At 41.9% G+C, this 27,752-nt stretch overlaps 1 protein-coding gene across 1 annotated transcript; it reads left to right on the plus strand.

Annotated features, from left to right (window-relative positions):
* The first annotated feature begins 792 nt into the window (after positions 1–792).
* LOC121545796 (ganglioside-induced differentiation-associated protein 1-like 1) lies at positions 793–27,108 on the plus strand. The gene is made up of 6 exons (XM_041856630.2): positions 793–1,230; positions 16,542–16,734; positions 20,663–20,836; positions 21,726–21,820; positions 24,498–24,612; positions 25,085–27,108. Exons 1-6 carry the CDS (start codon positions 1,048–1,050, stop codon positions 25,426–25,428), a joined length of 1,104 nt encoding a protein of 367 aa, XP_041712564.1. The 5' UTR covers positions 793–1,047; the 3' UTR covers positions 25,429–27,108.
* Positions 27,109–27,752: the final 644 nt, after the last annotated feature.

Here is a 27,752-nt window from a genome sequence, read left to right on the forward strand (position 1 = left end):
CAGACGCTCTTATCCAGAGCGACTTACAGTTAGTGAGTGCATACATTTTTCATACTGGCCCCCCGTGGGAATCAAACCCACAACCCTGGCGTTGCAAGCGCCATGCTCTACCAACTGAGCTACAGGAGGGCCTATATAGTCCTAAAAAACTAAATTGACTCTAAATTCGTATTGCTTCAATTCATATGATGCAACTCAAAACTTGAACTGCTGCCATTTACAGACGCCGAATTTATCTTGGAACATTTCATATTCTGCACGACCCTTCATCTTTATTTGAGCACTTAGCTGAACGCCACCTTGAGGCTTGCTTGGTATGCGTTGTGGCACTATGACCCAGTGACTAGGATCCTGATTGCTCAGCCCCAACATGTAAAAGTCGCACCATCTACTGGCACAGGTCAATCATTGCAATATTTGTGGTTAAAGAAAACAAACAATAAAAACATCTAAATTGCTCTATAAACGTGGATTAATTCCGTTTTTTATGAGTAAAAGGAGAAGGGTTAATGCAATTAATTCAATGAAGCTAAATTGCACAATCATTAGTAGGACTGGGAACCCTATACTGTAGCCTATTTCGACCTAAAAATAACCAATTTGCTTTGGATGCATTTTAATTCAACTATCAATATTGGCCATTATAATTTTTAAAACAAAGTCCTATCAATAACAGCTCTCCTACACCCATTTCCTCATTGAGAGCACTTTGACCTCCTTGTAAAATGCAACCTCCCATCACTGGCTCATGTTTGTGCGTGTGTGATGTAATAGCTTACGCAATTATTTAATTGTAAACGTATTCCCATGCTCGAGTAAAGGGTTAACGTTATGTGGATTACGCTATACCATTTTTGCCAACGCAAGAATTCAGCACCGGGCGCTGTCCAAAATTGATGCTGCCGCGTCGCGTTGAATCGATGATGCTCTGCTCGTGGTGCTGAAATCCTTTGCACTCCTGTTCTCGCTCCTTTCTTCTCTGTCCCTCCCTCCATCTCTCCTCTCTCCCTCCCTTGGTCCTCTCTCACACTCACAAAACCCTCTGTCATGGCGTCTTCGAACAATGTTACCCCCACCAACTGTAGCTGGTGGCCCATCTCAGCCATGGATGAAGACGGTGAAATTACAGATGGGGAGAAAAGCGAAGAGCCAGCTATAGAGTCGAAACCTAATTTCTCTAAAGACAAGCTTGTTTTGTATCACTGGACGCAGTCTTTCACCTCTCAAAAGGTAATACATAGACAGCGTGAAAATGAAATGGAGGTGTTCCTGGTCTGTCTCTTACATGTCATATCTGCTATAGCTCTATATTTTCTATACAATTCTAATGATGTTTTTGTATATATAATGTTGTATGCCTACACGTTTGTGTAAGAAATTATTGCATTTTGGCAATATTTCTTATACGAGACGTTGAGAAACCTCTGCATCATCATTTTCCTCGACATTTGTTTATATGAGATAGATAGGCTATAACTGGATTGGTGATCAATATCTGTTATATTCCAATGGATGATTCGGCGATTAGAAGACTGTGTCTAATTCTAACAAGGCATATGCTATGTTTTGACAATTTTCGCCTCAGCATGAGAAAGCAGGCTACACCTCATGTGGTCCGACATATGACAATCTAAATAATTGATTGAAAATGAAGTATCTCTGTGAAAAACAAACGAAAGGCAACATTTCAACCTTCCCTGTGCCTTTCTCTCAATGCAGTGCATATGTTGTTCAAAAATCTATTCATAGGCTTGGCCATTATTATTCCAAAAGTATATAGGGCCCATCATGAGCCTTTTTGATACAGATACCTTTCTTTTCTTAGGGGTATACTACAGGATCAAGAGTTACCCAGCTAACTAGCCTAAATATTCTTGATATAACTCTTTATATACACTGAGTGCACAAAACATTAGGAACACCTAATTCATCAGCGCATGGACTCTACCAGGTGTTGAAAGCGTTCCACAGGGATAATGGCCAATGTTGACTCCAATACTTCCCACAGTTGTGTCAAGTTGGCTGGATGTCCTTTGGGTGGTGGATCATTCTTGATACACACAGGAAACTGTTGAGCGTGAAAAACCCAGCAGCGGGTTGCAGTTCTTGACAAACTCAAACCAGCGCTCATGGCGACTACAACCATACCCCATTCAAAGGCACATACATCTTTTGTCTTGCCCATTCACCCTCTGAATGGCACATATACACAATCCATGTCTCAATTGTCTCAAGGCTTAAAAATCCTTCTTTAAACTGTCTCCTCCATGTCATCTACACTGATTGAAGTGGATTTAACAAGTGATATCAACAAGGGATCATAGCTTTCACCTGGATTCACCTGGTCAGTCTATAGAAAGAGCATATATACAATACCAGTCAAAAGTTTGGACACACCTACTCATTCAAGGGTTTTTCTTTATTTTTACTATTTTCTACATTGCAGAATAATAGTGAAGACATCAAAACTATGAAAAAACACATATGGAATAATGTAGAAACCAAAAAAGTGTTGAACAAATCAAAATATATTTTAGATTTTAGATTCTTCAAAGTAGCCACACTTTGCCTTGATGACAGCTTTGCACACTCTTGGCATTCTCTCAACCAGCTTCACCTCGAATGCTTTTTCAACAGTCTTGAAGGAGTTCCCACATATGCTGAGCACTTGTTGGCTGCTTTTCCTTCACTCTGCAGTCCAACTCATCCCAAACCATCTCAATTGGGTTGAGGCCGGGTGATTGTGGAGGCCAGGTCATCTGATGCAGCACTCCATCACTCTCCTTGTTGGTCAAATAGCTCTTACACAGCCTGAAGGTGTGTTTTGGGTCATTGTCCTGATGCAAAACAAATGACAGTCCCACTAAGCCCAAACCAGATCGGATGGCGTATCGCTGCAGAATGCTGTGGTAGCCATACTGGTTAAGTGTGCCTTGAATTCTAATTAAATCACAGACAGTGTCACCAGCAAAGCACCCCCACACCATCACACCTCCATGCGTCACGGTGGGAACCACACATGCAGAGATCATCCGTTCACCTATTCTGCGTCTCACAAAGACACGGCGGTTGGAACCAAAAACCTCAAATTAGGACTCATCAGACCAAAGGACAGATGTCCACTGGTCTAATGTCAATTGCTCGTGTTTCTTGGCCCAAGCAAGTCTCTTCTTCTTATTGGTGTCCTTTAGTAGTGGTTTCTTTGCAGGAATTCGACCATGAAGGCCTGATTCACACAGTCTCCTCTGAACAGTTGATGTTGAGATGTGTCTGTTACTTGAACTCTGTGAAGCATTTATTTGGGCTGCAATCTGAGGCAGGTAACTCTAATGAACTTATCCTCTTCAGCAGAGGTAATTCTGGGGCTTCCTTTCCTGTGGCGGTCCTCATGAGAGCCAGTTTCATCATAGCGATTGATGGTTTTTGCTACTGCACTTGAAGAAACGTTCAAAGTTCTTGAAATTATCCGGATTGACTGACCTTCATGTCTTAAAGTAATGATGGACTGTCGTTTCTCTTTGCTTATTTGAGCTGTTCTTGCCATAATATGGACTTGGGCTTTTACCAAATAGGGCTATCTTCTGCATACCACCCCTACCTTGTCACAACACAACTGATTGGCTCAAACGCATTAAGAAGGAAAGACATTCCACAAATTAAATTATAACAAGGCACACCTGTTAATTGAAATGCTTCCAGGTGACTACCTTGTGAAGCTGGTTGAGAGAATGCCAAGAGTGTGCAAAGCTTTCATCAAGGCAAAGGGTGGCTACTTTAAAGAATCTCAAATATAAAATATAATTTGATTTGTTTAACACTTTTTTGGTTACTACACGATTCCGTATGTATTATTTCATCGTTTTGATGTCTTCACTATTATTCTACAATGTAGAAAATAGTAAAAATAAAGAAAACCCTGTAATGAGTAGGTGTCTCCAAACTTTTGACTGATACTGATATATATATATATATATATATATATATATATATATATATATATATATACAGCTGTAGAAAAAATTAAGAGACCATTGCAAATTTTTCTTAAATCAGCATCTCTACATGTATGACAGCCATTCCATTCCAGTATCTGTTGAATTCCAACACAGGCACACCTCATTCTACTGAATTAGGTACTGATTAGGTGATCACATGAACCAAATCTTATTTAACGAGGAAAAGTATAAAAACCACTGCTGTGGTGATCACTATCCTCTTGCAATAGGACCAGCTGGATGGCAAAAACAGTGCTAATAGTACCTCAAAAGTAATATTAATTTAAAAAAAGAACTATTGACCATGCCAAAAGAGTTGAAAAGGAAAGTTTTGAGTGAGGAAAAGAAGGGTTCAATTCTGGCTTTACTGGCAGAGGGATACAGTGAGCGTCAGGAGGCTTCCATCCTTAAAATTTCAAAGACGGCGGTTCATAAAAACAAGGTCAAGCAGCAGACATTGGGGACAACAAAGCTACAGACCGGCAGAGGGCGAAAACGACTCTCTACTGACCGGGATGACGACCAACTCATTCGAATGTCACTCAACAACCGTAGGATGACATCAAGTGACCTACAAAAATAATGGTAAAAGGCAGCTGGGGTGAAGTGCACGGCGAGGACGGTTCGAAACAGGCTCCTAGGGGCAGGGCTGAAGTAGTGCAAAGCTATAAAAAAACCTTCATCAATGAGAAGCAAAGAAGAGCCAGGCTGAGGTTTGCAAAAGACCATAAGGATTGGACTGTAGAGGACTGGAGTAAGGTCATCTTCTCTGATGAGTCCAATTTTCAGCTTTGCCCAACACCTGGTCGTCTAATGGTTAGACGGAGACCTGGAGAGGCCTACAAGCCACAGTGTCTCGCACCCACTGTGAAATTTGTTGGAGGATCGGTGATGATCTGAGGGTGCTTCAGCAAGGCTGGAATCGGGCAGATTTGTCTTTGTGAAGGACGCATGAATCAAGCCACGTACAAGGTTGTCCTGGAAGAAAACTTGCTTCCTTTTGCTCTGACATTGTTCCCCAACTCTGAGGATTGGTTTTCCCAGCAGGACAATGTGCCATGCCACACAGCCAGGTCAATCAAGGTGTGGATGGAGGACCACCAGATCAAGACCCTGTCATGGCCAGCCCAATCTCCTGACCTGAACCCCATTGAAAACTTCTGGAATGTGATCAAGAGGAAGATGGATGGTCACAAGCCATCAAACAAAGCCGAGCTGCTTGAATTTCTGCTCCAGGAGTGGCATAAAGTCACCCAACATCAATGTGAAAGACTGGTGGAGAGCATGTCAAGATGCATGAAAGCTGTGATTGAAAATCAGGGTTATTCGACCAAATATTGATTTCTGAAATCTTCCTAAGTTAAAACATTACTATTGTGTTGTTTAAAAATGAACATGAACTTATTTTCTTTGCATTATTCAAGGTCTGAAAACACTGCATCTTTTTTGTTATTTTGACCAGTTGTCATTTTGTGCAAATAAATGCTCTAAATGACAATATCTTTATTTGGAATTTGGGAGAAATGTTGTCAGTAGTTTATATAATAAAATAAAAATGTTATTTTTACCCAAACACATACCTATAAATAGTAAAACCAGAGAAACTGATAATTTTGCAGTGGTCTCTTAATTCTTTCCGCAGCTGTATATATACAGTGGGGAAAAAAAGTATTTAGTCAGCCACCAATAGTGCAAGTTCTCCCACTTAAAAAGATGAGAGAGGCCTGTAATTTTCATCATAGATACACGTCAACTATGACAGACAAATTGAGATTTTTTTTCTCCAGAAAATCACATTGTAGGATTTTTAATGAATTTATTTGCAAATTATGGTGGAAAATAAGTATTTGGTCACCTACAAACAAGCAAGATTTCTGGCTCTCACAGACCTGTAACTTCTTCTTTAAGAGGCTCCTCTGTCCTCCACTCATTACCTGTATTAATGGCACCTGTTTGAACTTGTTATCAGTATAAAAGACACATGTCCACAACCTCAAACAGTCACACTCCAAACTCCACTATGGCCAAGACCAAAGAGCTGTCAAAGGACACCAGAAACAAAATTGTAGACCTGCACCAGGCTGGGAAGACTGAATCTGCAATAGGTAAGCAGCTTGGTTTGAAGACATCAACTGTGGGAGCAATTATTAGGAAATGGAAGACATACAAGACCACTGATAATCTCCCTCGATCTGGGGCTCCATGCAAGATCTCACCCTGTGCGGTCAAAATGATCACAAGAACGGTGAGCAAAAATCCCAGAACAACACGGGGGGAACTAGTGAATGACCTGCAGAGAGCTGGGACCAAAGTAACAAAGCCTACCATCAGTAACACACTACGCCGCCAGGGACTCAAATCCTGCAGTGCAAGACGTGTCCCCCTGCTTAAGCCAGTACATGTCCAGGCCCGTCTGAAGTTTGCTAGAGTGCATTTGGATGATCCAGAAGAGGATTGGGAGAATGTCATATGGTCAGATGAAACCAAAATATAACTTTTTGGTAAAAACTCAACTCATCGTGTTTGGAGGACAAAGAATGCTGAGTTGCATCCAAAGAACACCATACCTACTGTGAAGCATGGGGGTGGAAACTTCATGCTTTGGGGCTGTTTTTCTGCACAGGGACCAGGACGACTGATCCGTGTAAAGGAAAGAATGAATGGGGCCATGTATCGTGAGATTTTGAGTGAAAACCTCCTTCCATCAGCAAGGGCATTGAAGATGAAACGTGGCTGGGTCTTTCAGCATGACAATGATCCCAAACACACCGCCCAGGCAACGAAGGAGTGGCTTCGTAAGAAGCATTTCAAGGTCCTGGAGTGGCCTAGCCAGTCTCCAGATCTCAACCCCATAGAAAATCTTTGGAGGGAGTTGAAAGTCTGTGTTGCCCAGCGACAGCCCCAAAACATCACTGCTCTAGAGGAGATCTGCATGGAGGAATGGGCCAAAATACCAGCAACGGTGTGTGAAAACCTTGTGAAGACTTACAGAAAATGTTTCACCTGTGTCATTGCCAACAAAGGGTATATAACAAAGTATTGAGAAACTTTTGTTATTGACCAAATACTTATTTTCCACCATAATTTGCAAATAAATTCATAAAAAATCCTACAATGTGATTTTCTGGAATTTTTTTTCTCATTTTGTCTGTCATAGTTGACGTGTACCTATGATGAAAATTACAGGCCTCTCTCATCTTTTTAAGTGGGAGAACTTGCACTATTGGTGGCTGACTAAATACTTTTTCCCCCCACTGTATACAGTGGGGAGAACAAGTATTTGATACACTGCCGATTTTGCAGGTTTTCCTACTTACAAAGCATGTAGAGGTCTGTAATTTTTATCATAGGTACACTTCAACTGTGAGAGACGGAATCTAAAACAAAAATCCAGAAAATCACATTGTATGATTTTTAAGTAATTAATTTGCATTTTATTGCATGACATAAGTATTTGATCACCTACCAACCAGTAAGAATTCCGGCTCTCACAGACCTGTTAGTTTTTCTTTAAGAAGCCCTCCTGTTCTCCACTCATTACCTGTATTAACTGCACCTGTTTGAACTCGTTACCTGTATAAAAGACACCTGTCCACACACTCAATCAAACAGACTCCAACCTCTCCACAAAGACCAGAGAGCTGTGTAAGGACATCAGGGATAAAATTGTAGACCTGCACAAGGCTGGGATGGGCTACAGGACAAAAGGCAAGCAGCTTGGTGAGAAGGCAACAACTGTTGGCGCAATTATTAGAAAATGGAAGAAGTTCAAGATGACGGTCAATCACCCTCGGTCTGGGGCTCCATGCAAGATCTCACCTCGTGGGGCATCAATGATCATGAGGAAGGTGAGGGATCAGCCCAGAACTACACGGCAGGACCTGGTCAATGACCTGAAGAGAGCTGGGACCACAGTCTCAAAGAAAACCATTAGTAACACACTACGCTGTCATGGATTAAAATTCTGCAGCGCACGCAAGGTCCCCCTGCTCAAGCCAGCGCATGTCCAGGCCCGTCTGAAGTTTGCCAATGACCATCTGGATGATACAGAGGAGGAATGGGAGAAGGTCATGTGGTCTGATGAGACAAAAATAGAGCTTTTTGGTCTAAACTCCACTCGCCATGTTTGGAGGAAGAAGAAGGATGAGTACAACCCCAAGAATACCATCCCAACCGTGAAGCATGGAGGTGGAAACATCATTCTTTGGGGATGCTTTTCTGCAAAGGGGACAGGACGACTGCACCGTATTGAGGGGAGGATGGATGGGGCCATGTATCGCGAGATCTTGGCCAACAACCTCCTTCCCTCAGTAAGAGCATTGAAGATGGGTCGTGGCTGGGTCTTCCAGCATGACAACGACCCGAAACACACAGCCAGGGCAACTAAGGAGTGGCTCCGTAAGAAGCATCTCAAGGTCCTGGAGTGGCCTAGCCAGTCTCCAGACCTGAACCCAATAGAAAATCTTTGGAGGGAGCTGAAAGTCCGTATTGCCCAGCGACAGCCCCGAAACCTGAAGGATCTGGAGAAGGTCTGTATGGAGGAGTGGGCCAAAATCCCTGCTGCAGTGTGTGCAAACCTGGTCAAGACCTACAGGAAACGTATGATCTCTGTAATTGCAAACAAAGGTTTCTGTACCAAATATTAAGTTCTGCTTTTCTGATGTATCAAATACTTATGTCATGCAATAAAATGCAAATTAATTACTTAAAAATCATACAATGTGATTTTCTGGATTTTTGTTTTAGATTCCGTCTCTCACAGTTGAAGTGTACCTATGATACAAATTACAGACCTCTACATGCTTTGTAAGTAGGAAAACCTGCAAAATCGGCAGTGTATCAAATACTTGTTCTCCCCACTGTATATATATATATATATACAGTGCATTTAGAAAGTATTCAGACCCCTTGACTTTTTCCACATTTTGTTACGTTACAGCCTTACTCTAAAATGTATTACATCGTTTTTTCCCCCTCATCAATCTACACACTATACCCCATATTGACAAAGCAAAAACAGATTTTTTGAAATGTTTGCAAATTTATTAAAAATTAAAAACGGAAATATCAAATCTACATAACGATTCAGACCCTTTGGCAGCGATTACAGCTTTGAGTCTTCTTAGGTATGATGCTGCAAGCTTGGCACACCTGTATTTGGGGAGTTTCTCCCATTCTTCTCTGCAGATCCTCTGAAGCTCTGTCAGGTTGGATGGAGAGCGTCGCTGCACAGCTATTTTCAGGTCTCTCCAGAGATGTTTGATCGGGTTCAAGTCCAGGCTCTGGCTGGGCCACTCAAGGACATTCAGACACTTGTCCCGAAGCCACTCCTGTGTTGTCTTGGCTGTGTGCTTAGGGTCGTTGTCCCGTTGGAAGGTGAACCTTTACCCCAGTCTGAGGTCCTGAGCGCTCTGGAGCAGGTTTTCATCATAGATCTTTCTGTACTTTGCTCCATTCATCATCTTTCCCTCGATCCTGACTAGTCTCCCAGTCCCCGCCGCTGAAAAACATCCCCACAGCATGATGCTGCCACCACCATGCTTCACTGTTGGGATGGTGCCAGGTTTCCTCCAGATGTGACGCTTGGCATTCAGGCCAAAGAGTTCAATCTTGGTTTCATCAGACCAGAGAATCTTGTTTCTCGGGTTCTTGGTCACCAACCTGACCAAGGCCCTTCTCCCCCAATTACTCAGTTTGGCCGGGCGGCCAGCTCTAGGAAGAGTCTTGGTGGTTCCAAACTTCTTCCATTTAAGAATGATGGAGGCCACTGTGTTCTTTGGGACCTTCAATGCTGCAGAAATTTTTTGGGCTTCTTCCCCAGATCTGTGCCTCATCACATTCCTGTCTCGGAGCTCTACGGACAATTCCTTTGACCTGATGGCTTGGTTTTTGCTCTGACATGCACTGTCAACTGTGGGACCTTATATAGACAGGAGTGTGCCTTTCTAAATCATGTCCAATCAATTGAATTTACCACAGGTGGACTTCAATGAAGTTGTAGAAACATCTCAAGGATGATCAATGGAAACAGGATGCACAAGAGCTCAATTTTGAGTCTCATAGCAAAGGGTCTGAATACTTATGTAAATAAAGTATTTCTGTTTTTAAATTTTAATAAATGTGCAAACATTTCCAAAAAACAGTTTTTGCTTTGTCATTATGGGGTATTGTGTGTAGATTGATGAGGAAATGATTACATTTAATCAATTTTAGAATAAGGCTGTAACGTAACAAAATGTGGAAAAAGTCAAGGGGTCTGAATACTTTCCGAATGCACTGTATATACACTACCGTTCAAAAGTTTGGGGTCACTTAGAAATGTCCTTGTTTTTGAAAGAAAAGCAATTTTTTTGTCCATTAAAATAACATCAAATTGATCAAAAATACAGTGTAGACAATGTTAATGTTGTAAATTGCTATTGTAGCTGGAAACGGCAGATTTTTTATGGAATATCTACATAGGCGTACAGAGGCCCATTATCAGCAACCATCAGTCCTGTGTTCCAATGGCACGTTGTGTTTGCTAATCCAAGTTTATCATTTTAAAAGACTAACTGATCATTATAAAACCCTTTTGCAATTATGTTAGCACAGCTGAAAACTGTTGTGCTGATTAAAGAAGCAATAAAACGGGCCTTCTTGAGACTAGTTGAGTATCTGCAGCATCAGCAATTGTGGGTTCGATTACAGGCTCAAAATGGCCAGAAACAAATAACTTTCTTCTGAAACTCGTCAGTCTATTCTTGTTCTGAGAAATGAAGGCTATTCCATGCGAGAAATTGCCAAGAAACTGAAGATCTCGTACAAAAAACTGCTTTTCTTTTGAAAACAAGGACATTTCTAAGTGACCCCAAACGTTTGAACGGTAGTGTATATTAGAAAAAGGTGATATCTAGAACCTTAAAGGGTTATTTGGCTGTCCCTATAGGAGAACCCTTGAATAACCTTTTTGGTTCAGTTTAGAAACCTTTTAGTTCCAGGTAGAATCATTTCCACAGAGGGTTCTACATGTAACTCAAAATAGTTCAACCTGGAACCAAAAAGGGTTCTATCTGGAACCAAAAAGGGTTATTCTATGGGGACAGCCGCAGAACCCTTTTGGAACCCTTTTTTCTAAGAGTGTAGAGCATGATCTTCTGCATGTTGTCTGCAGACCATAGATCAATGCCTTGACATCTCATTTTGAGCTAGTGCCGCTTAAAACACACAACCTTGGGGCTCTGTGAGAGACATTTTGTTAAAAGAGAGATGCTTCAATCACTCATTATTATTAACAGTTCTGCAGGTTTAGAGTTAACAGTTACAACAGGCCGGTGTCAAAGACTGAGGTTATTGCTTAAAAGTCTTACAAACATTACCTATGAAAGAAATATGTCCACCTCATTTGATCTCAATCTAGAATCTTTGCATGTGCTTTTTATTTGATTTATTATGTATGTTTAATGGATAGGCCTAAAGTATGTTCCAATGTTTGGGCTTAATTCTTACATTTCAAGCACTGAAGGACGGAAATTGTTAATGAAAGGTGTAAGCCGAATCTACACTGAGTATTCAGTGTATTCAGTATTCTATTGAGTTGCACCCCCCTTTTGCCATCAGAACTGCCTCAATTAGTCGGGGTATGGACTCTACAAGGTGTCGAAAGCGTTCCACAGGGATGCTGGCCCATGTTGACGACAATGTTGGTGTCAAGTTGGCTGGATGTCCTTTGGGTGGTGAACCATTCTTGATACACACTGGAAACTGTTAAGCGTGGGAAAACCCAGCAGCGTTGCAGTTCTTGACACAAACCAGTGCGCCTGGCACCTACTACCAAACCTGTTCAAAGGCACTTCAAAGTTTTGTCTTACCCATTCACCCTCTGAATGGCACACATACACAATACATGTCTCAATTGTCTCAATGCTTAAACATCCTTCTTTAACCTGACTGCTCCCCTTCATCTACACTGATTGAAGTGGATTTAACAAGTGACATCAATAAGGGATCAAAGCTTTCACCTGGATTCACCTGGTCAGTCTATGTAATGGAAAGAGCAGGTGTTCTTAATGTTTTCCAAACTCAGTGTATATTACACATTTTGAATATAGAGACAGAATTATTTCGCTTTTCCGAAATGCACATATAGTGAAAGCAGCATTAACACTTAGCACCAATATGACAGATGGAAACATCATGCAATGAAGACAACATGTGGGCCAGTGTTGCTCTGCACCTGGTTAAACATCCACTCTTTACAGCTGTATGTATTGTGCTCAGCTAGCTTTGCTCCACTCCCAATGGGGCAAAGATGTGGGATTTAGTCTGTCAACCATTAGGCTATTGGCTACAAACCACTCTGGGAGCTACTGCTGATCTGTCCCTGTTGTCACTCAACAGTAACAGTAAACATAATTTAAACATCATTGTTGTTGTTCCACTTAAAGAGGTTGCATTCCTTTACGTTAGACAGTGTTACATCTTAATACAGTTGCCTACAACTGTCATTAAGCAAAGTGTACTATGGGTTTTTAGTTTTCTTCCAATTTAGGTTGCTTTTAATGATGGCTAGGGGGCATTTGACTTGAGATAATGAACAAGGAACTTTAGGATCCCCTGGTTCCTCTGTCCTCTAATCACCAATATACAGTATGTGGCCAACAGACAGGCAAATGTGTTTTATATTTATGTTTTATATTTGAGTATGCCATAAAAAGTATATCAATTTATGTCCTTGCACAATTCACATTATCCATATATGGATTTTGATCAAACTAAGGAGGACTAAGGCAGATGTCCAAAACACTGCAAATATAGCTGAGACAGACAAAAAATTGCTGTGTCATTGCATTAACCTGCACAAACCTGTCTTTATGGATATCTTTAGAAAATCATCAAGGTATGTAAACTATGTCTCACTAGTGCTCTCATAAGGTAGTTCCATTGATCACTGATCCATCTGACATACAGTAAATTATGGATTGTGCACAGGAGGAATGATACAACGTGAGTTTGATACCTTAAGGTTACCGCATAACTGGAAGTAATTGAAGAGCAATACTCCACTGTCTGTCATTCTTAACTGCTGCAGAAGGTTGGAGAATTACACCTTTGTCACTACAGTATACCCCAGAGCCTGTAAGTCTCTGCTGCTAGATCTTATACAGTAGTCAACACTCAGATGTCAGTGGTTCCAACTCAGATGTCAGTGACAAGGCCGATTACATAGCATATGAACACATCAGTTGAGGGCCCCCGGGAGGTCGGGGCACCCCCAGATAGCATATTATGAGCACGTTGGTTGGGGACCCCTGCATTTGACGCTGCTGATTATTATATATCCTGTTGCCCTACCTACAGTGCATCTGAAAGTATTCAGACCCCCTGACTTTTTTCACATTTTGTTACGTTACAGCCTTATTTTAAAATTGATTAAATAAAAAATGTTCCTCGTCAATCTACACACAATACCCCATAATGACAAAGCGAAAACAGGTTTTTAGACATTTTTGAAAATGTACAACAAATAAAAAACAGAAATACCTTATTTACATAAGTATTCAGACCCTTTGCTATGAGACTTGAAATTGAGCACAAGTGCATCCTGTTTCCATTGATAATCCTTGAGATGTTTCTACAACTTGATTGGAGTCCACCTGTGGTAAATTCAATTGATTGGACATGATTTGGAAAGGCACACACCTGTCTATATAAGGTCCAACAGTTGACAGTGCATGTCAGAGCAAAAACCAAGCAATGAGGTCGAAGGAATTGTCCGTAGAGCTCTGAGACAGGATTGTGTCGAGGCACAGATCTGGGGAAGGGTACCAAAAAATGTCTGCAGCATTGAAGGTCCCCAAGAACACAGTGGCCTCCATCATTCTTAAATGGAAGAAGTTTGGAACCACCAAGACTCTTCCTAGAGCTGTCTGCCCGTCAAAACTGAGCAATCGGGGGAGAAGGACCTTGGTCAGGGAGGTGACCAAGAACCTGATGGTCACTCTGACAGAGCTCCAGAGTTCCTCTGTGGAGATGGGAGAACCCTCCAGAAGGACAATCATCTCTGCAGCACTCCACCAATCAGGCCTTTATGGTAGAGTGGCCAGACGGAGGCCACTCCTCAGTAAAAGGCATATGACAGCCCGCTTGGAGTTTGCCAAAAGGCACCTAAAGGACTCTCAGACCATGAGAAACAAGATTCTCTGGTCTGATGAAACCAAGATTGAACTCTTTGGCCAAGTGTCACGTCTGGAGGAAACCTGGCACCATCCCTACGGTGAAGCATGTCTCTGAATATCCTTGAGTGGCCCAGCCAGAGCCTGGACTTGAACCTGATCGAACATCTCTGGAGAGACTTGAAAATAGCTGTGCAGTGACGCTCCCCATCCAACCTGACAGAGCTTGAGAGGATCTGCAGTGAAGAATGGGAGAAACTCCCCAAATACAGGTGTGCCAAGCTTGTAGCGTTATACCCAAGTGAGTCGAGGCTGTAATCGCTGCCAAAGGTGCTTCAACAAAGTACTGAGTAATGGGTCTGTAAATGTAATATTTCCGTTTTTTATTTTTTTGTATACATTTTCAACAAAAGAAAATACTGTTTTTGCTTGGTCATTATGGGGTATTGTGTGTAGATTGATGAGGGGGAAAAAACAATTTAATCGATTTTAGAATAAGGCTGTAACATAACAAAATGTGGAAAAAGTCAAGGGGTCTAAATACTTTCCGAATGCACTGTATATGTACATATCTACCTCAATTACCTCATACCCCTGCACATCAACTCGGTACTGGTACCCCGTGTATATAGCCAAGTTATCGTTACTCATTGTGTATTTAGTCCTTCTATTTCTTCTCTCTCTGCATTGTTGGGAAGGGCCCTAAGTAAGCGTTTCACTGTTAGTCTACACCGGTTGATTACGAAGCAAGTGAAAAATAAAATGTGATTTGAACACATCAGTTTGGGGGCCCCATGGAGGTTGGGGAATTTAGGAATTTAGCTTTAAAACTGCAACAAAAAAATGTCTGCCCCATGGCAAAATGTGTAGAATTGCAGGAAATTAGCTTTAAATTAGCACATTTTTCTCTCAGCCTCATGGCAAATGTGTAGAATTGCAGGAAGTTAGCTGTTTTCCAAACAGCTAACTTCCTGGAGGTAGGTGCCCTGGGGCCCCAGCTGTGCTAGTCCGGCCATGGTCAGTGAGTTTATGATGAGGAGTTAATGTTAAGGTGCAAGTTATTGTCTGGTTAGAAGAGTTAGATTGGTACATTTTCTGCAACCATATGATTGAGAAATATTTGTCATTGTTGAATCGATGGTCTGGTTGAGTATATACCCTAATAATTCTCTACAGTCATCTACTTCAGCTACTGTTTAAGTTTAGGTTTCATGCTGTTACATAGGTAATCAGTGATGGGAATTGTTGCAGTAAGTTGAGCGAGCTACAAGGTCTTCCTGTTCTGTCTCACGCACTAGACTTCCTCCCTCTGTGCACAATAGCCGGGGGACAAGGTTACCCTGTGCTAGACACAGGTTGTAATAATTCCTAGGCTTTAACTTTTTAATAATTTGATGCACTCACACTTTGTGATGTTTTATTATAATTTGTCTGGCCATGTACAACAAATGCCACATTTTTCTCGCTCCATGGCCCCCTCAACCTCCATAGTGTAATCTACTGTGCATTCATTAATATTATTTATACAAATAGCCGTCCATGGAGCTTGGCATTGCTTTTAATAGACACTGTAATTGGATACTGTCTGCCTCACAGAAGCCATTTTTGTTCGAATTGAGCACAATAAAACATCATTTTGTTTGGGATTATGAACACAAAAGATAAAGGGCCTACGTCTGGCAGTGATGCATGAATTGTACTTTTTTCTAAGGCCTTTTAACATCCCGTTTCATGCCTGTCTGTACTTGTGTAGAGCATGCTTTTCTGCTCTAGGGCGTGCAGTTGGTTAGAAAGAAACAGATAATTGTTGTCTTTGAAAATTGTTCTTCAACAAAACATTGTACAAGTAGCAGCAATAAGCTGAATTGCGAATGCAACTTACAATTTGCTTTTGAATGTTAACCCTTGTAGACCTGAAGGTGTTTCCCTATTAGATTCACTTCACTAGCTGTGAGGACAGACGCTGGGAGACGAGAAGCAAGTACAGGGAGTGAACATTTAATATATACAGACATGAAACGAAACACGGACAGTGTCTGGACAGGGGAAACATAACGACATTAATGCTGACACAGGGATCAAACAAAGGAACAGACAGATATAGGGGAGGTAATTAACAAAGGGTAGGAGTCCAGGTGAGTCCAATGAGCGCTGATGCGCGTAACGATGGTGACAGGTGTGCGTAATGATTGGACTCACCTGGACTCCTACCCTTTGCCCTCGAGCGCCAGGGAGGGGGAGCGGGAGCAGGCGTGACACTAGCACATATATTTGTTATAAGATTATAATAACATGGACCATCAAGAGTACTGTTTGTACAAAAACACAAAAACAACAGAGTTGAGTTATGAGATGAAGATGTAACTTGAGTGTTTCTCTGTGTTTCCTCCAGGTGCGTCTGGTGATCAATGAGAAGGGTCTGCTGTGTGAAGAGAGGGACGTGAGTCTCCCTATAGCCGAGTACAAGGAGCCCTGGTTCATGAGGCTCAACCTGGGGGAGGAGGTGCCCGTCTTTATCCACGGAGACACCATCGTCTCAGACTACAACCAGATTATAGAGTACCTAGAGGATCATTTTGGGGGAGGTATTGCCTTTCAGACTACTTGATTTCTTTCCATTATGTTAGTGACTGCAGTGGGATGTGAGTGACTGCAAATGCTCTCTTTAAGGTTACTTTAGGGTCTATTTTCATCCATGATGTTATAGTAGTGACTGCATAGCAAACAGTATACAACCAGGTCATTGAGTTGGCCTACCTAGAGACTAACTTGGGGAGGTACTGCTTTTCAGGGCTACTCATGTCTTTATTAGTGACCATAAACAGTATTTACCAGGTTATTGAATACTTACAGACTGAATTGTGAACAGTTGTGAACAGAGATACATCTAATTGGCCAATCTTATGGTTCACTGCAGCTCAAGGATCAATGATCGTCCATGAAGTCAGTGACTGGCTGGAGGCTGCATAGCAAAGAGTATACATGTTTTGAGGTTTCTATTAAGGCTAAGGTTTCCATTTTAAGGTTTGTAAACAGTGTTAAGCTATTTTTCATCAGGGAAGTGTAATTCAACCCAGATACTAACTGTATTCTGTGCATCATGTTTTTCTCAGTATATTGTGTGTCCTATCATGGTCCTATGGGTAATTTGCGGTGGTGGTTGTGGGTCGTTATGTAATGTCCCGAGAGAATGGCTCCAGTAAGCCCTGCAGGGATGCAGTATTTACCATGGCCAATGGATGAAGGACTTCTTCTTACTTCAGATCGAGATACTTCATGCTCACCCATCCATGACAGAGAGGCTTGATGCTATAGAAGCCAACTATACTGATTTCAGACTTCAGTTGCAACGGATATGCTCCAATGTTTTCTCAATATCCTAACCCAGCTCATGTCATTAACGTCCGTTTGGTACTCTCAAGCTCTTATTTTATTTTAAACAAATGTTGCTATTTTTATGACATTTCGATTATTTTCAGTTTATAGTTTTAATGAATGCTCAATATGGCTGTTTAGTAGCAGATTCATGTTCAGCAGGGCACGGTGTAGCAAAGCATTTAGCATAGTATATCTCAGAGTAGTATATCTCCCTGTTTCACTTTGTTGGAAAACTTTTTCTCCCTACTGAACACGACCCAGACCTCATGCTCATTTTAAAGAGGAAGTGTCATTCAGCTGCTTGATTTACAGATATTGTCTCCAATTATGTGTACTTTCTAATGCCCGCTGCCAAAGGGGACTGGAGTTGGCCTTGGAAGTGTAGATGAAACAGCAGAGAAAATCCTATCATAGTAATGGACAGGAAATCTAGTGCCAAGTCAACTTAAGTTAGCCTTAGTGTAGTGGACCCAGGTGAAATCCTACCTCCAGCAAGGTGAAATCCACTGACATATCACTTAGTCTTTTATGGTAACTAAGAACTAGCCTGACACCTCACACTAAATTATTCCGCTGTTCTGTCATTCGCTACATACTTTAGTGTGAATCTGCCATCATTGAAAGTCGTTTGAGTGATGTCGTTTATGGTGAAAACAAAGCAATCAGCGATTGGATCGCCTCTAACCAATCACAGTATTAAAGCCAATTATGTACTTCGAAAACGCTGCTTTACCCAAGTGTTCTGGCTCTGGCCCAACCCATTCATTTTCTGGGACCAATCAGACGCCCCGAATGTCCGAATGTGTTCGCATTCGGTGAAGGTCGGGGAGAATTGCCGCTTTCAAAACAACAAGTTTGTGGGCGTGGCGTAGCATAGCATTTTAACAAAGCAAGAAGTCTGGGTAGCCAGGCAAGCTGAACCTTAATCTCTCTTTATGCTTTCTCAAGGAGAATCTTGTTTTGGTATTTTGTCAGCAGTATCCGATTTGCTTCCCATGGATGAGAGTGAGATGTGACTGAGCAGTAATACATAGTGAGCTCATTGGGTTCTCTCCTGTGCGACATTTCATTTTGCACCATCATCATGTTGGCACGAAATGCAGCAGTGCTGTGACTGTGTCCAAGCCAAGGCCATGCCCCTGTGTGTGTTCTGTCTGAGGATGGGTGGGGGCTCTTTTAACAAGGAGCCTGCTCTGATAATCACAACCCTTTGCTGCTTAGCGCTGCAGCAGAGCGCATCAGCAGCAGACCTCCAGAGCCAAGCCACGTACGGCCACAGCCATGCCCAAGTCAGCCTGTTGGGCCTGGACTGATTAGTCAGCAGTCTGCCAGGTGCAACTCCGGGCCTCCGGCTCCACCTTGAAGACACACAACCGGAGGAACAGCACAGACTGGAATATCCACGGGCCCTTCCTGTGTCCCCACTCCCCATCATCAGTCACAGCTTTCAGGCCAGCCCTCTGCAGCTCATAGCCTACCTAAACTAGCCGGTATCGTGATCTAAAGTTAAAACACATAGCTATCTGTTGATCTTGTGGAACGTTTGCTTCTGGTTCTGTCTATTTGCCTATGTATCCTATTATCAGAAACAGGGTTGTAGTTGATCATACTCCATTCACAGTAAAATCCCCCTTACACACCATTGTTAGGCTTTGTGATATGTAAGTGGACAGTTGCATATAAAGTAAAGGCTGAAGTTGGTATATAGTGTTACAGTATATATTTATGTTACAGGCCTATATGTTAGAATGATATATGGTCCTATGTATTATAATACAGTTATAATAAGTATTCAGACCCTTTACTCAGTACTTTGTTGAAGCACCTTTGGCAGCAATTACAGCCTCGAGTCTTCTTGGGTATGATGCTACAAGCTTGGCACACCTGTATTTGGGGAGTTTCTCCCATTCTTCGCCGCAGATCGTCTCAAGCTCTGTCAGGTTGTATGGGGAGCATCGCTGCACAGCTATTTTCAGGTCTCTCCAGAGATGATCGATCGGGTTCAAGTCCGGGCCCTGGCTAGGCCACTCAAGGACATTCAGAGACTTGTCCCGAAGCCACGCCTGCATTGTCTTGGCTGTGTGCTTAGGGTTGTTGTCCTGTTGTAAGGTGAACCTTCGCCCCAGTCTGAGGTCCTGAGCGCTCTGGAGCAGGTTTTAATCAAGGTTCTCTCTGTACTTTGCTCCGTTCATCTTCCCTCGATTCTGACTAGTCTCTCAGTACCTGCCGCTGAAAAACATCCCCACAGCATGATGCTGCCACTACCATGCTTCACCATAGGGATGGTGCCAGGTTTCCTCCGGACGTGACGCTTGGCATTTAGGAGAAAGAGTTCAATCTTGGTGTCATCAGAACAGAGAATCTTGTTTCTCATGGTCTGCGAGTCCTTTAGGTGCCTTTTGGCAAATTCTGGCAGATTCTCCCATTTCCACAGAGGAACTCTGGAGCTCTGTCAGAGTGAGCATCGAGTTCTTGGTCACCTCCCTGACCAAGGCCCTTCTCCCCTGATTGCTCAGTTTGGCCGGGCGGCCAGCTCTAGGAAGAGTCTTGGTGGTTCCAAACTTCTTCCATTTAAGAATGATGTAGGCCACTGTGTTCTTGGGGACCTTCAATGTTTTGGTACCCTTCCCCATATCTGTGCCTTGACACAATCCTGTCTCGGAGCTCTACGGACAATTCCTTCGACCTCATGGCTTGTTTTTTGCTCTGACATGCACTATCAACTGTGGGACCTTATATAGACAGGTGTGTGCCTTTCCAAATCATGTCCAATCCATTGAATTTATCACAGGTGGACTCCAATCAAGTTGTAGAAAAATCTCAAGGATGATCAATGGAAACAGGATGCACTTGCTTGAGCTCAATTTCGAATTTCATAGCCAAGGGTCTGAATACTTATGTAAATAAGGTATTTCTGTTTTTTTGTGTTAATAAATTTGCTACAATTTCTAAAAATGTTGTCATTATGGGGTATTGTGTGTAGATTGATGAGGACTCATTTTTATTTAATCCAGTTTAGAATAAGGCTGTGATGTAACAAAATGTGGAAAAAGGTAAGGGGTCTGAATACTTTCCAATTGCACTGTATGTCAGGCTGTAAATACAGCTGTCTGTGTGTACCTGGTTTCTTTGTAGAAACGGTGGCCCAGCTGATTCCCGATGCTGGCTCTCCTCTCCACGAGCGTGTGCAGCAGTACCGTGAGCTGCTGGACGGCCTGCCCATGGACGCTTACACACACGGCTGTATCCTGCACCCAGAGCTCACCACTGACTCCATGATCCCAAAGTACGCCACCGCTGAAATACGTAGTAAGTCAAGTTAAGTTCAGTGTAACCATTTACAATTAATTGTAAAGTATTCACATAGTATGAACGGATGTTCTCACTAAATTATTTTGAGATGGTTATTAGTAGACATCAAAATACTTACATGTAAGTCACGTGCACATTGTAATAATATCATATTGAATATAAACAGAGTTCATGATCCGCAATATCCCAAAACAAAATGAAAACTGATATGATAATCCATTACCATTCAGCGTTCTCATAACAGTTTCATGTTAACAGGATGTCATCAACCAAATTACACTGTCCAATTTCAACTTGTTTAAAATAAAATCCTTATCACATCAAATGTAATTGAAGCAATGTAATTAATTCTCTGTATGTGATATTAGGTCATTAAGTCTGCACTCACTGTATTAATCCTTATGTCATGGACGTGTTGTGTACATCAAGAAAAAGGCTGGTCCGGCCAAAAGCCTTCAGTGGAATAAATTAACCAGGAAACCCAATGCCCTGTCTTGATGCTTTATTTGTTGTTTTCACCAATTATGTTTATATTTAATCAGAGTCATTAATGTGTTTTATGAACAACATGTTATTGATTTATATCTCACACTTTAGAACTGAAATTGGTAGTCTCTGGGAAATGCAGATTTAATGGCATCTCTGCATATTTGTATATTGTGTATTTCTAATGCATTATACGCTTGTCAACTAGACACGTATACACTAGATCATTTGCTGTTATTGAACATCAACTCTCTGCTTTTGGTACTGTTTTAGACCCACATTTGTGGTGACAAAAGGGTTTAACAGAGGTATTTACTCCAATAGTCACTGACTATTGTCTCTTATCTCAGAGCAGTATTTCATCCAGGAGTCAGTGATGTCTCTGTCTCTCTGTCCTCAGGACACTTGACCAACGCTGCGTCTGAGCTGATGAAGCTGGACCATGAGGAGCCCACTCTGACAGAGCCATATCTCTCCAAGCAGAAAAAACTCATGGTAAGACTGGCAACACGGCACCACCACACCACAGGAGAAGCCTTAAAATAGAGAAACAATACAAATTATTATTACAATACAAACAATTTACCTTTCCGGTTGCTCTAAATACCATTTGTGTGTGTGTATCTGTGTGTTACAAGCATATTACGATTTCATTAAATGTTCCTACTCAAATTAACTGGTCACATTGACAACGAGTTGTTGAGTACGTTTTTACTAAGCAGAGCAACTCCAACATGGTTGTTATTGACAATGTTTCAGTGTGATGTAGGATAGATATTGCACAATTACCCCAAGTGATTGTGTCAGGGTCTGTGCTAGTTCTTTATTGACCCATAATGTATCAACATGAATAGCTGCTACTGCCAGGGCTAACTTGCTGGCTAAAACAAATGGTTTCCTTTTAACGGCTTGGCTCGGCCTATCTTTAGGATGTACAGTCAGTACCTTTATGAAAATATATTTATTTACCACTGTTGTTAGTTACAATGTTACAAATAGGTTTATTTTCCTCTGTTATTGTATTTCAAGGGGACATAGTGATGCTTAGTTACTTGCTTGTGCCAGACAATGACATGCCATAGCTCATGACAACTGGTAGATCTTCTGTTGAGACCAGTGTCTCAGCAGATGTTGTCCATGTATGTTTCATGTGATCTTCCAAGAGGTATTGGCCTGTGAGAGGCTATCTACGGTGTGAGAATATAGGCATAGAGATGGAGATGGGTTTCACATACATTATACAGTACCAGTCAAAAGTTTGGACACACCTACTCATTCAAGGGTTTTTCTTTATTTTTACTATTTTCTACATTGTAGAATAATAGCGAAGACATCAAAACTATGAAATAACACATATGGAATCATGTAGTAACCAAAAAAGTGTTAAACAAATAAAATTATATTTTATATTTTATATTCTTCAAATTGCCACCCTTTGCCTTGATGACAGCTTTGCACACTCTTGGCATTCGCTCAACCAGCTTCACCTGGAATGCTTTTCCAACAGTCTTGAAGGAGTTCCCACATATGCTGAGCACTTGTTGGCTGATTTTCCTTCACTCTGCCACCAGACTCATTCCAAACCATCTCAATTGGGTTGAGGTCGGGGGATTGTGGAGGCCAGGTCATCTGATGCAGCACTCCATCACTATCCTTCTTGGTAAAATAGCCCTTACACAGCCTAGAGGTGTGATGGGTCATTGTCCTGTTGAAAAACAAATGACAGTCCCACTAAGCCCAAATCAGATGGGATGGCGTATCGCTGCAGAATGCTGTGGTAGCCATGCTGGTTAAGTGTGCCTTGAATTCTAAATAAATCGCAGACAGTGTTACCAGCAAAGCACCCCTACACCATAACACCTCCTCCTCCATGCTTTACGGTGGGAACTACACATGCGGAGATCATCCGTTCACCCACACTGCGTCTCACAAAGACACGGCGGTTGGAACCAAAAATCTCAAATTTGGACTCCAGACTAAAGGACACATTTCCACCGGTCTAATGTCCATTGCTCGTGTTTCTTGGACCAACAGGTCTCTTCTTCTTATTGGTGTCCTTTAGTAGTGGTTTCTTTGCAGCAAAATCGACCATGAAGGCCTGATTCACACAGTCCCCTCTGAACAGTTGATGTTGAGATGTGTCTGTGACTTGAACTCTGTGAAGCATTTATTTGGGCTGCAATTTCTGAGGCTGGTAACTCTAATGAACGTTTCCTCTGCAGCAGAGGTAACTCTGGGTCTTCCTTTCCTGTGGCGGTCCTCATGAGAGCCAGTTTCATCATAGCGCTTGATGGTTTTTGCGACTGCACTTGAAGAAACTTTCAAAGTTCTTGAAATGTTCCCTATTGACTGACCTTGATGTCTAAAAGTAATGATGGACTGTTGTTTCTCTTTGCTTATTTGAGCTGTTCTTGCCATAATATGGACTTGGTCTTTTACCAAATAGGGCTATCTTCTGTATACCCCCCCCCCCTACCTTGTGGCAAGACAACTGATTGGCTCAAATGCATTAAGAAGGAAAGAAATTCCACAAATTTACTTTTAAGAAGGTACACCTGTTAATTGAAATGCATTCCAGGTGACTACCTCGTGAAGCTTGTTGAGAGAATGCCGAGAGTGTGCAAAGCTGTCATCAAGGCAAAGGGTGGCTACCTTGAAGAATCTCAAATATCAAATATATTTTGGTTTGTTTAACACTTTGGTTACTACATGATTCCATATGTGTTATTTCATAGTTTTGACGACTTCACTATTATTCTACAATGTAAAAAAAAAAAAGTAAAAATAAAGAAAAACCCTTGAATGAGTACGTGTGTCCAAACTTTTGACTGGTAGTGTATATACAAAATATGTGGACACCCCTTCAAATTAGTGGATTCGGCTATTTCAGCCACACCCGTTGCTGACAGGTGTATACATACTGAAGAGCTCAGTGACTTTTAACGTAGCACCGTCACAGGATGCCACCTTTCCAACAAGTCAGTTTGTCAGATATCTGCCCTGCTCCAGCTGCCCCGGTCAACGGTAAGTGCTGTTATTGCGAAGTGGAAACGTCTAGGAGCAACAACGGCTCAGCTGCGAAGTGGTAGGCCACACAAGCTCACAGAATGGGACCGCTGAGTGCTGAAGCGAGTGTACTGTGTGTGATATGGGATTACTCTTGTGCTCACAGGCAAAAATATTGGACCACGACAATGTCAACTACCTGAAGAAGATCCTTGGCGAGTTGGCCATGGTACTAGATCAGGTGGAGGCCGAGCTGGAAAAGAGGAAAATCGAGTATAAAGGTAAGTGGAGATTATTGTCCCCCTCTATGAAATCGGGGAGGGGACTGTGGACCTGCCTTCATCCATATGATTGTCACAAGCAATATCTCAGACAGCACTGGCTTGATTTTGACTAAACTTGGGTGAATGGTGTCTTGCCATAGAGATCCGGCATTTACAAAATAACACTGATTGGCCCATGGCGCGAGATATAGTAATTCACTGAAATCTGTTAGTCACACGGGAGGGGGGAAGGGGGGGCATTTGTGTGGGACGACATGTTTACTGTTGCCATGTTATTTATGTTTATGTCCTTCAGTTCAGACATTACATTACAAACATATTCTGTTTTATCTTCCTAGCCTGGTCCCAGATCTGTGCTATCTTGCCAACTGCAACTACTATGGTCATATAAGAGTTGACAAGACAACACACATATCTGCTACTTCGTACCACTCTGCTACAGTATCATGTTTTCTTTTCCCTTTGGCAGGTCAAAAGTGTGAGTTGTGGCTATGTGGACCTGAATTTACACTAGCTGATGTCTGCCTGGGAGCCTTGTTGCACAGGCTTAAATTCTTGGGACTCTCAAAGAAATACTGGGAGGACGGCAGCCGACCCAACCTCCAGTCCTTTTTCGAGCGGGTGCAAAAACGCTACGCTTTCCGCAAGGTTCTGGGTGACATCCACACAACCCTCCTGTCAGCAGTTCTACCCAACGCATTCCGAATGGTAAAAAAGAAGCCGCCATCTTTTTTCGGGGCCTCTTTCCTCATGGGCTCTCTGGGAGGGATGGGATACTTTGCCTATTGGTTTTTAAAAAAGAAATATGTGTAGTGAACGCCCCCCCCCCCTCCTTGTGTTAAATGTCTGTGTATTTGTGTGATGTTTCATCTTTTCTGTCATGTTTTACGACAGCAGGAAAATATGAATCTATATAGAGAACACTATTACTTACCTGGGTGAACAAAGAATATATGAACGTTCCATACACAAAGGAATTCTTAACAGCTAATTTTTCTGGTATTCAATGCCTTCAACTATTTAATTTATGTCTCCCTTCTTCAGGTCTCACGATCCACTTGTTACTTTCTCATTAGCTCATTTTGGAGGCATGCTGTAGGTTCAGTTATATTAATTAAGGGAACAAATATATTTGTGTGTTCAGAATTATCATTATGGTCATATTCCCTACACATGAGAGAGCCAGACAGAATGTTTTGACATTGCATCACCATACACAAAGCGGGGCTCATCCACACCTTGCATGTACTAGAGTTTTATTAAAGGGATATTTCTGGATTTATCTACTTCCAAGAGTCAGATGAACTCGTGGATACCATTTTTATGTCAATGTGTCCAGTGTGAAGGAAGTTCGAGGTAGTTTCGCGAGCCAATGCTAACTAGCGTTAGCGCAATGACTGGAAGCTAACAGATACCATTAGACTTCCAGTCATTGCGCTAACGCTAGTAAGCAATTGCACTCACGCTAGTTATCAATTTCATTCAAACTGCACGCAGCGACATAAAAATGATATCCACGAGTTCATCTGAATCTGGGGAAGTAGATAAAGGGCCTCATTGCCAAAATCCAGAAATATCCCTTTAATAGGTTTTTCCATCATAGTTTTGGCATTCACCTATTGCCCTTCACTCCTCTGTTGGCCTGGGGTTTCTTTTATTAAAACCAAGGCAATTTACGTGATGAACACTGATACTGTACTTCTGATACTTCCTGTGCTGCCAAAAACTGCCAGATGAGACGTTAGGATAGCAAGACGTCCAGTCGGTCCCAATTAGATCCCTATCCCTTTTCCCTTGGCCATAACTCTTGTATGCAGATCTGTAAGTTCCACGACTACACTGCTTATACCTAGCCAGACCCTTCAGATATGCAAACGTTGGGCCAAAGGGAAGGGTTCGGGAGTGAATTGGGACCGGCTGAACCAGCCATATACAGACAATACCTTTAGAGCACCATGAAAACATATGTGCTCCATCCATTCATTCATGAATAAAATGTGATTGTCATTTCTCACACCACAGCACCATTGTCTTGAGCTGATCATAAACTGATCCTTGAAAGTCAGAGGTATGATGGAGAAATACGAAAAGGGTCAATTGAGCCCTCCGCAATATTGAGCGAGGAATCAGTAAGTGGCCTTTAACAGTGCCCCTATAGAGTGATTATGAAATTCTACATTGTTCAGTTAAATACTCACATGAATAGCTGACATGGTTGGTTTGATTCCAGGAGTTTTAGTTCAGCTAACTAACCTTTTTGTTTATTTTGTTCTATGACTGGTATGACTAGGCATTTAACCTAAACTTCTACAACCTAAACCTCTTATAGAACCCCCCTCTGGAGTCTGACTGAACTGTACAATGTTCCTCTCTATTGAGGAGTGTTAGCATGTACACAGACGAATGTGGAACGTTAGCAGGGTTTGCATTGTATGATTACAAGGATTTATTTATATTTAAATGAGGTCTGGGTAAAAAAAAAACACAGGACAAGATACAATACAGGAAGCTCCAGTTCTGTTTTTCCACAGAAACAGAATCTCTTTCTCAATAGTCTTTCCTCATGTCCTCCCGTCCTCTCCCTCCCTCCTTTTCAAAATGTCACGAGGGAAACGAGGAAACAGGAGAGCATTAAATTAGAAGAGCAGAGGAATCTTGGATCTTCAGCTCTATTTCAATTGCTTAAACATCTATCCACTCCTTGTCAAGGCATGGGAGACAATTGAGAAATTGTCTTTTTCTTCAAGGTGTTTTGAGGAAGAGGAAAGACTTGATATTCATAGTAACTGTGCAGATGGTTGTTAACAGACTGCATGGCTGATTACTGCTGAGACGGGGCGTTGGAAGAGGATTCTTAACCAAAGACAATGATCAATGTTTCATTAACAGTGTGTCAGCTGTGTGGGACATCTATGTCCGAAATGGCACCTTATTCCCTATGTAGTGCACTAATTTTGACAAGGGCCAATAAGGCTCTGGTCAAAAGTAGTGCACTATGTAGGGAATAGGGTGCGATTTTTGATTCACACTACATAATGGTTTAACTTTTATTACTTCTCCTTGTCAAGACACACTTGGGGCCGGTTTCCTGAACACTGATTAAGCCTAGTCCTGGACTAAAAAGCTTGCTTAATGGA

Source organism: Coregonus clupeaformis, chromosome 30 (assembly GCF_020615455.1).
Source record: "Coregonus clupeaformis isolate EN_2021a chromosome 30, ASM2061545v1, whole genome shotgun sequence".
Taxonomy (NCBI): Eukaryota; Metazoa; Chordata; class Actinopteri; order Salmoniformes; family Salmonidae; genus Coregonus; species Coregonus clupeaformis.

Excerpts from the sequence above, each read along its gene's own strand:
- LOC121545796 (XM_041856630.2), top strand. The coding sequence starts at position 1,048 with ATGGCGTCTTCGAACAATGTTACCCCCACCAACTGTAGCTGGTGGCCC. Across the intron at positions 21,821-24,497 it reads CCAAGCAGAAAAAACTCATG|GCAAAAATATTGGACCACGA; the intron begins GTAAGACTGGCA and ends TTGTGCTCACAG. Across the intron at positions 24,613-25,084 it reads GAGGAAAATCGAGTATAAAG|GTCAAAAGTGTGAGTTGTGG; the intron begins GTAAGTGGAGAT and ends TCCCTTTGGCAG.